General features: G+C 37.9%; 2 protein-coding genes across 2 annotated transcripts; one reads left to right on the top strand and one right to left on the bottom strand.

The window, feature by feature from the left end:
* The first annotated feature begins 481 nt into the window (after positions 1-481).
* On the top strand, positions 482-2,269 carry LOC122019898 (7-deoxyloganetin glucosyltransferase-like). Its single transcript, XM_042577509.1, has 2 exons — positions 482-1,043; positions 1,124-2,269. Exons 1-2 carry the CDS (start codon positions 482-484, stop codon positions 2,053-2,055), a joined length of 1,494 nt encoding a protein of 497 aa, XP_042433443.1. The 3' UTR covers positions 2,056-2,269.
* A 1,722-nt stretch (positions 2,270-3,991) lies between these two features.
* On the bottom strand, positions 3,992-8,724 carry LOC122019899 (annexin D2-like). The gene is made up of 5 exons (XM_042577510.1): positions 8,584-8,724; positions 8,338-8,483; positions 8,018-8,236; positions 6,905-7,117; positions 3,992-4,512 (listed from the first exon to the last, which is right to left on the bottom strand). Exons 1-5 carry the CDS (start codon positions 8,657-8,659, stop codon positions 4,216-4,218), a joined length of 951 nt encoding a protein of 316 aa, XP_042433444.1. The 5' UTR covers positions 8,660-8,724; the 3' UTR covers positions 3,992-4,215.
* Positions 8,725-9,465: the final 741 nt, after the last annotated feature.

The raw sequence follows: 9,465 nt of genomic DNA, 5'->3' as shown, positions 1-9,465 counted from the left end.
ATGAGACCACCGATGTAATTCTATAAAATTTTATTCATCCAGATAAATTATAAAATATTCATAACAGATTATCTAAAAGTCCAGTATATTTTAATTATGAGACCCATTTTAAAAAAATCTTATAAATATTTCAAAATTAATAATTAGACATCCTTCTATTATACTATAGTCCTGAATTATAGATGATAACTATAAAATCTTGTGACAAAGGTAATTTGTTCATCCTTAATATTTTTATTAATTTTTTTTAGACGAAAAAGATAAATTAGATGATTATTAATTATTAATATAAATAATTAAGATATAAAAAAAATAATGTCCCCCTTGCCCCGCTAGTCCATCTCAGACCAACGTAAAGGAGCTAATTGGCAGCCGAGAAAAAATAAAAGATCTTGATGTGATATCTTGTGGAGATGCTAATTAATTATTTGAACATCAGTTCAAAATGGCGAAAATGCCCCTTTCTTGACTTTTTATAGAGATGCAGGGAGGAGCAAGGAGAGGGGGGAGAAGCGTGGCCATGGGTGATGCATCAAGACAGCCGGAGAAGAAGCCTCATGCGGTGTGCATCCCGTACCCCGCTCAGGGCCATGTCACGCCGATGATGAAGCTGGCGAAGCTCCTCCGGTTCTACGGCTTCCGCATCACCTTCGTCAACACCCACTTCAACCACAAACGCCTGCTCCGCTCCGGCGCCGTCGTCCCGTCGGAGGCTGCCGACCCGGGCTTCCGCTTCGAGTCCATCCCCGACGGCCTACCGCCCTCCGAAACCGACGCCACGCAGGATGTCCCCTCCCTCTGTGACTCCATCTCCAAGCACGTTCTCCCGCCGTTTCTTGACCTCCTGCGCCGCCTTAACGCCGACGGCGGCGACGAGCCGCCCGTATCCTGCATCGTCTCTGACGGGGCCATGAGCTTCACCCTGGACGCCGCCAGGGAGCTCCGCATCCCTGAGGTCGTCTTCTGGACTACCAGCGCCTGCGGCTTCATGGGCTACCTCCACTACCAACGCCTCATCGACCGTGGCCTCACGCCGCTCAAACGTAATCGAATCTTGTTGTGTCTCTCTCTAAATTTCACAAGAATTGACTAGCAATCAACAATTTTGTGTGTGTATTTATAGACGAAAGCGACATCACGAACGGATTCTTGGATACTCCGATCGATTGGGTGCCGGGAATGAAGAACATGCGGCTGAGGGACTTCCCGTCCTTCATCCGGACCACCGACCGGGACGACATCATGCTCAACTACGCCAACCGCGAGGCACAGCGCGCCGCCATCGCTACAGCAGTAATCTTGAATACTTTCGACAAGTTGGAGGGACCAGTTCTGGAGGCGATGGCAGCGATCCTCCCCCAGATCTACACCGTCGGCCCGCTCTCCTTGCTGCTCCAACACCACCAGATTCCTGACGCCCTCGTCTCGCTCCGCTCCAACCTTTGGAAGGAGGAGAGCGGGTGCTTGGAGTGGCTGGACGGCCGCGCGCCGGGCTCGGTGGTGTACGTCAACTTCGGGAGCGTGACGGTGATGAGCAACGAGCAGCTGGTGGAGTTCGCGTGGGGGCTGGCGGATTCAGAGTACGAGTTCTTGTGGGTGATCCGACCGGACCTGGTGCGGGGGCACGCGGCGGTGCTTCCGGCGGAGTTCGTGGAGAAGACTCGGGAGAGCGGGATGCTAGCCAGCTGGTGCCCGCAGGAGGAGGTGCTGGGCCACGCCGCCGTGGGAGGGTTTCTGACGCACAGCGGCTGGAACTCGACGCTGGAGAGCATCGTCGGCGGGGTGCCGATGCTGTCGTGGCCCTTCTTCGCGGAGCAGCAGACCAACTGCAGGTACGCGTGCACGGAGTGGGGGAACGGGATGGAGATCGACAACAACGTGCGGAGAGAGGAAGTGGAGGGGCTGATAAGAGAGCTAATGGGTAACGGGGAGAAGGGGAGTGAGATGAGGAGGAGGGCGGCTGGGTGGAAGGAGGAAGCGGAAAGGGCGGCGCAGCCGGGGGGCTCGTCGTTCCTCAACCTGGCGAGATTGGTCGACCTGCTGCGAAGCTTCTGAATGAGCTCAAACTTTGTCGTTTCCCTCAATAATAAAAAATTAATAAAACTGCAGACTAGGGCTTATAATTTAGACATTAAAGTAAGAAAGGGATGCACGTAAGAGCATGAGAATGTATTCAGCTTTGATTTTTTTACGGAGGAAGAAGAGGTTGGTTAGGTACCGATGATATTATTATCTATTAATATCAATTGCAGTCAAATTGGTATGCCAATCTATCGTAATTATGGATAAATATATTTTTTACTTTTTTTATTAAATCCAATAAATAAGTTTTTAAAATATCTATATTATATATTATACTTTCAAAATTATCATGTATCTTTTTTTTTAAATTTTATCTTCATCCTTAAATCAATTTAATTGAAAAAAAATAAATCAACTAATTTTTTTAGTCGAATTGATTTATTTTTATACGGTCAAAATCGACTGATAAATCTATAGATCTCGAAATCATATGAAATCAGTTCATATATGTTCGCCTAATTCTTTTGGTTTTAAAAATAATATCAAATATCAATTTGATCCCATATATTGAAAACAATGATTTTTTAAATATAAATATATTTAAAAAATTAATTTATATTAAAAAATCATTGTTCTCAATATAATAGATCAAATTGATGTTTGATATCATTTTTATAATAAGTAGAACTAGACAAATACATAGAAATTGATTTCATGTGATTTTAAGATCTTTTGATCTATCAGTCGATTTCGGCCAAAATCGACTAATGTACCTAGAGATCTCGAAATGACATGAAATCAGTTCCTATATCATCTAGTTCTTCTGATTATAAAAAAATTATCAAATATCAATTTGACCTAATATATTAATAATAGTGATTTTTTGAATATGAATTAATTTTTTAGACACATTCGTGTTTAAAAAATCATTCCTATCAATATATTAAGTCAAATTGATATTTAAGGGTATGATTATAATCATAAGAACTAGAAAAACTCATAGGATCTGGTTTCATTTCATTTCGAGCTCTCTAAGTCCATCAATCGATTTTGACTAAATGAACCGAAATTGATTTTATGTAGTTTCATTCGGTCATATTTTTTTAAAAAAAATCATTTCTCTCAATATATTACATTAAATTGATGTTTGATAGTATTTTCATAATTAAGAGAATTATACGAACACATAGAAATTAGTTTTATGTCATTCCGAGATCTCTAGTTCCATTAACTGGTTTTGGTTGAAATTATCTGATGGACCTAGAGATCTTGAAATGGCATTAAATCAGTTTCTATTTGTTTGTCTAATTCTTCTGATTATAAAAATACTATCAAAATCAACTTGACCTAAGATATTGAGAACATTTATTTTTTAAACATGAATGTGTCTAAAAATAAATTCGTATTTAAAAAATCACTACTCTGAATATATTTAGTTAAATTAATTTTTAATATCATTTTTACAATTAAGAGAACTAGATGAACATATAAGTATTGATTTTATATTATTTCGAAAACTATAGGTTCATTAGTCAATTTTAGTCGAAATCAACTAATAAATTTTTCGAACAAAAAGAAATAGATTCAATTGGAAAAAACATCAGTTGACTGTTTTTTTTCATTCGAATTGAGCAAGAAAGTAAAACAAAAAGTGGATATGCGATTTGTTAATTTTGAAACTATGATATATAATTTATGTATTTTAGAAACTTATCTACCGAGTTTGGTAAAAAATTAAATATTTTTCTATGATCACATGAATTTTTCTATGTATTGAAAAAATCAAGTCTCAACTTTAATGAATTAACAGATAAATCCATGTGATACCAAAGATCAGTGCAATGCCGTAACGTAGAGGAACTCCTGTGAGGGACATAATGTTTTGACAAAAAGGTAAGACAAACACTCATAGAATATATATCATAATGCTTAGACAAAAAGATAAGAACTTCTGTGAGGGGCATAATGCTTAGACAAAAAGATCAGTCAAACACTCGTAGATATCATAATGCTTAGACAAAATGACAAGACAAACGCTGACAAACATCATAGCATACGAATTGCAAAGTTTGATCCTACAAGCACGAAAATAAAAAAGCCAAAGCATCTCAGGATTCGCTTAGATCACGTCAAACTATTATTCATGCCTAGCACTAAGTTAGTGCTAGAATCGATAATATAACGTGCAAAAACTCAGGCATCTCCATGCCCAATCAATGCGAGCAGAAAATCCTTGTAATCTCGTCTAGTGTCCTTCTGTATCGCGCGATCAAGTGGCACATTGTTGCGTTTATAATACAACTCTTTTATTAGCCTCATGTCAACTTCAGTTCGAGTAGTTATGATTCTAGTAAGGGCCTCCTCATCTGTACCAACTCTGTTCATAGCAAGACGTATGACCTTCTCAAAATATCGTTCAGGGTGTGCAATGCAGCGTATGATCGCCCTCAGCGCCGAAAGGAACTCATCTTTTGGATCAGACTTCAAGTCCTGAAAACAGTACCTTGCAAGTAAGTTTTTATCACTAGCAGTGAAAATTGGCAAAACTTCACCATAACATCTCAATCAACATTAGAAATTCAAATTCATGTGGCCGATCTTTGGGTCTTGTTATGAGAACCACAACATTTCAACAAGCTCTAATTCAACCAAATTTGGCTTCTAGTACCAAAAAGAATAATGCCAATAAGATTGGTAAAAAAGAAGATGTAGTCTTACCCGCATAGGTGGATCTAGTCGGACTGAGCTCCAATCCACATGACTTTTACTATAGCCCATGCCTGTATCTTGCCATGGGGCCGGCGATATTGGCCGTTTAGGGTGAGAGATGTCAACTTGCTCTAATAGTTAAATCATGACTAATTTAAACCAAAGGCATTTTTTTATTGTAAGAGTTGTTAGCTAGTGTAACCCTCTTTACAATTTATTTTTTGCAAATGGAAATTGTATTTCTAAATCATTGACTAATTCAAGAGCTTACTAAAAGTCTCAACTTAATTAAAAATTGCTAGTATGAAAAATTATATGAATGAAATGATGACTATATGTAAAATATATTTGTCGTGACATATCTCAAAAAAAAAAGGAACAAGATTAACTGGTGGATACATATTCTATTGAGATCCTCCTCGTTCTATGAAGAGCAGTTATATACTAAGATGGCGTTTAGTTTAGGGGTTTAGGAATGAAGAAATTGATTCATTCTCAAATCTTGTGTTTGATTGATAGGAATGGAATTAAAATTTGGAATGAAATCCAAAAACTTGAATATGATGAAACTCATCTCCTTCCTTGGGTTTCGATGGGAATGAAAATGACAATTAAGTTTTGGACGAAAATACCCTTAATATATTTGTTCAATTTTTCTTTCATATCACTTTCTCTCTCCTTATTCTCTCTCATCATACTCTCTCTCCTCATTCTATCATTACACTTTCTCTCTCCTTATTCTCTTCCATCATACTCTCTCTCCTCATTCTATCATCACACTTTCTCTCTATCATACTTTCTCTCTCTTTTTATTCTCTCCCATCACACTTTCTCTCTCCTCATTCTCTCTCATCACGCTTTCTCTCCATCACATCCCTTCGGGACAGTCTAGTGGCTAGAGCATGAGGTGTTGCCACCATGAGGTTTGGGGTTCAAATCTCGGAAAAGTCTAGGTAAATGTCTCCCTTATGTGCTAGTCACTATTCCAAAGGCTATAGCCGCCCGTGATTTACCTCCTCCGTGTTGGCCCTGGAATAGGTTGGCGGAGGCGCTGGGGGTGAGCATATTCACCTTTTGCCACCATACTTTCTCTCCATCACACTCTTTTTCCTCATTTTTCTAAGCACACTTTCTCTCTCATCACACTTCCTTTCTCATCATACTTTCTCTCTACATAATCTCTCCCATCACACACTCTCTCTCCTCATTTTCTCTCCCTCTTCATTTTCTCCCATCACACTTTCTCTCACATCATATTTTCTCTCTCCTCATCCTCTCCCTCTCAACTGCTATGATTTACCTCTCTCGTGATAGCCTAGGGTCGGGTGCGGCGGGAGCGATGGGGTGAGCAATTTCGCCTTTTTGCCATACGCTCTCTCACATTACACTCTTTCCTATTTTCTTTTATCACACTTTCTCTCTCTTCATTCTTTTTTATCACAGTTTCTCTCTCATCACACTTTCTTTCTCATCATTCTCTCTCATCATATTTTTTTTTGTCACATTCAACTTTCTCTCATCTAATTTTTTCTCTTACCTCTAAGGGGAAAAAAGAAAATTTTGATTTATTCCGATAGAAAATATTCAACTAACCAAATATTATTTTTAAAAGTAATATTCATACTCATACCCATTTTCATTTCACAATACTATGATTTCCAATCGTGTTCCGATTCCTATGAAAGAACCAAACGCCACCTAATACTATTATTCTTTATATCATATATAATAATTATCTAAATCAAAGTACAACTATTCCTTATATAACTATCTAAAACCAGATATCCTTTAGAAAATCTGTGTAAGAATTTGCCTAATTTACCTCTTTGAGAGGTAAAAATTCGAGTTACACGTAGGGGCACCAAATCTCATAGTGATGTAAATAACATAGTGAAGAAAACACATAGTACTTCCCATTAAAGTGCATAGGAACTAAACAAAACAATTTTGTAGTTGGATCTAAATTGAAACAAGCCCCAAAAGGCAGTGATATGATATTATAACAGTGACGATTAGAAAAAAGAATTAAAATATTGGAAAAAACAAGAACGTCAACAGAACTATTGATGTTACGTCAACAGAACCTAGACAAGACTATTTGACAATTTCTAACAAAAATTATGTTGGATAAAGTGAGCTCACAACTGTAGTGCTAACTTGCAAGTCGATGTACCTTATTGATTGGATTACCGAACTCATTTTTGTAGTCAGTGAATGTTGCAGAAAGTTGTGCTTTGCTCCTCGTAGTAAGGATTCTAATTACTTCTTCATGACTGCAATCGTTATCCTTTATCTTCTGATGCAGTATCTTCGCCTCTGACTTTGCCAAGGCCATGTTAACTTCAGCTCCTTCATAGCGGTATGAGCTTACAAGTGGTACAAGGAGCTAAGAAACAAATATTCTTCCAATAAATTACTTGCAAAAATAAGACCAACATAAAATCTGACAAGCAAGTTTAATTTCAACAAATATCTTATGAATCGAATACAAAAGATGCAACAAAATATTTCTTTGGGGTACGTACTCAGGTTGATGACTTATCCAACTATACTTATAGCAAGTTGCAATTCAAGTGAGTCTGTGCTTTGGGCTCTAGTGAAAATATGTCTAGTGTAAGTGGTCTTTTAATTTGCATGTAAGAGTAAGAGAAACTAAAATTAGGTGAATCCTTCTAACTGAAAATGCAAAATGATGTTTATTTCAACCCCGATTGAAATTACAAGTAAACAACTTCAGTAGATGTACTTGATTGCTAGTACGCCTGAGGAAATTTAACAATTACTGACGACCAAGCTCCTGGAAATAGAAGCATTCTATAACCAACATCTATAATGTCCCAAAACAACTAAATTGCGGGAAAGAAACAACACTACAGAAGATGATCACACTTGATCAAGTTTGCTTCCAGTGCCCAATTTGTGTTTTAAAAAAAGAAGTTTCTGTTAAAAAATTATTAACTCCACTATGAGGAAGTTTAAGACTTTGCTAATGACAGTAATGTATCTTTGACAGATTAAAGCTAACAGAGTATAAAGAATGAACAAAGTCGCAATTTGTAAAGAAAATGAAGTCTCTGTTAAAAAATCATGAACTATGAAGAAGTATAAGATTTTGCTAATTCCAGAAATGTATGCAAGTTAGCGTTCTAGCTCTTTCTTTGACAGTTAACACTACCAGAGTATAAGGATTAAGGAACAAAGAAAAGATAGAATAAATCTAGATCAACAAACAAGAATAGCTTGAATCGAGAAAGGATAGAGCCAGTAATCAGAACAAGGAATTCACTTTTCTGAAATCCCCATGAGTATGCGCGGAAACATCCTCCTCAAGACTTCGCTTGAATCGAGTTTGGTACCACCTCCTGGTTGCAAACAGCTCATCCGCTGTCCTCGCCACCGCTATCTCGATCAATACCCGGTTGCTGGGGTTCCATTTCATCGCGGCTTCGTTCGCCAGCATAGCGTCCCTCTCAGCTGGCTCCAGCATCCACAGCATCACCGCTCTCTGCGCTCGAACGGAATAAAATCCCACCACAGAAAACAAAGAAAGAGACGGGGAAAAAATAACGCAAAGGAGAATGAAACAGAATGAGCAAACAGGCCGACCTCGAAGTGCCGGGTGAGTTCCTTGTCGAGCGACTTGAGTAGGTCATCACCGTAGATCTCACCGTACGTGCGACGGATCTCGCGGCGGTGGCGGGAAGGGCGGTGGGCGAGGACGGAGATGATCAAGCCCTCGTCGGTGCCCCATCCTGGAGATGCACGCGGAGCGGATCGGATCGATAAGGAACGGAAACCAAAGTTAACCTTGTTCGGATGGCGTAAAGCGAAACGAGGAATGAAGGGGCGAACCTTGGATGGCTATGTGAAGCCGCTCGCTGTCCTCGGCCGGCGGCGGAAGCGAAGGGGGAAACGTCAGCGTCGACATCTTCTCAAAGCGTAGCGAATCGCAGGAACCAGAGGGTTTCGAAGACGACGACGAGGGCCTTTTTATGTCGAGTGGCAGCCTGGCACGCAACAGGCAACAGGCAAAGTTAATTATCTCTACCGTTGAAAAATCGGCACTTCTCAATCGACTGGTGAATAAATTCCTCTATGTTTTCCTCCATTGGCCAGACTTAACGGCAACGGTTCGTGTACGCGGCGAATTGGTGAATCGGAGGGATAGTGGGGCCGGGCAAGACTCTATTTCCTAATATTCATAAAAATAAGAAAAAACTACATTAAAAATTTTGGGGGAAAAATAAGATTTAAAAGAAAAGTATCTTAAAAAATATTTTACAACACATTCAATTTTGATTTTTTATCAAAACACATCTAATTTTTAAAATTGTCATACTATTTCAACGCTAATTTAAAATAAAAAATTAAATCAAATTAAACTGAAGTATTTTACATTATAATCTCTTAAATTTATCTATATTTTTATTTTAATTTTAAAACTTTAATAAAAAAATTATAAAATTTTAAAAATAACGAAGAAGGTTAATAACGAATTAAATTATCTTTAAAAAATATTTTTAATTTTTGTTTTTATTATTTAATATCTAATTATAATAAAATAAGCAAAAGTGAAATAAAATTATTAAAAATATATAAAATAAAATAAAAACTTAATTATTTTATGAAAGACTTTAATATAAAAATCACTAACCGTTTAGGAACTAATGAGGTGAGACTTAATCATTTAAAATTAATTATTTTAATTATATTATTGATCATATTTTTTTTATT

Source organism: Zingiber officinale, chromosome 9A, assembly GCF_018446385.1.
Source record: "Zingiber officinale cultivar Zhangliang chromosome 9A, Zo_v1.1, whole genome shotgun sequence".
NCBI lineage: Eukaryota > Viridiplantae > Streptophyta > Magnoliopsida > Zingiberales > Zingiberaceae > Zingiber > Zingiber officinale.
This window is presented reverse-complemented; position numbering and strand designations above follow the sequence as displayed.

Excerpts from the sequence above, each read along its gene's own strand:
- LOC122019898 (XM_042577509.1), top strand. The coding sequence starts at position 482 with ATGCAGGGAGGAGCAAGGAGAGGGGGGAGAAGCGTGGCCATGGGTGAT. Across the intron at positions 1,044-1,123 it reads TGGCCTCACGCCGCTCAAAC|ACGAAAGCGACATCACGAAC; the intron begins GTAATCGAATCT and ends GTGTATTTATAG.
- LOC122019899 (XM_042577510.1), bottom strand. The coding sequence starts at position 8,659 with ATGTCGACGCTGACGTTTCCCCCTTCGCTTCCGCCGCCGGCCGAGGAC. Across the intron at positions 8,484-8,583 it reads GCTTCACATAGCCATCCAAG|GATGGGGCACCGACGAGGGC; the intron begins GTTCGCCCCTTC and ends GTGCATCTCCAG. Across the intron at positions 8,237-8,337 it reads AACTCACCCGGCACTTCGAG|AGAGCGGTGATGCTGTGGAT; the intron begins GTCGGCCTGTTT and ends GTTCGAGCGCAG.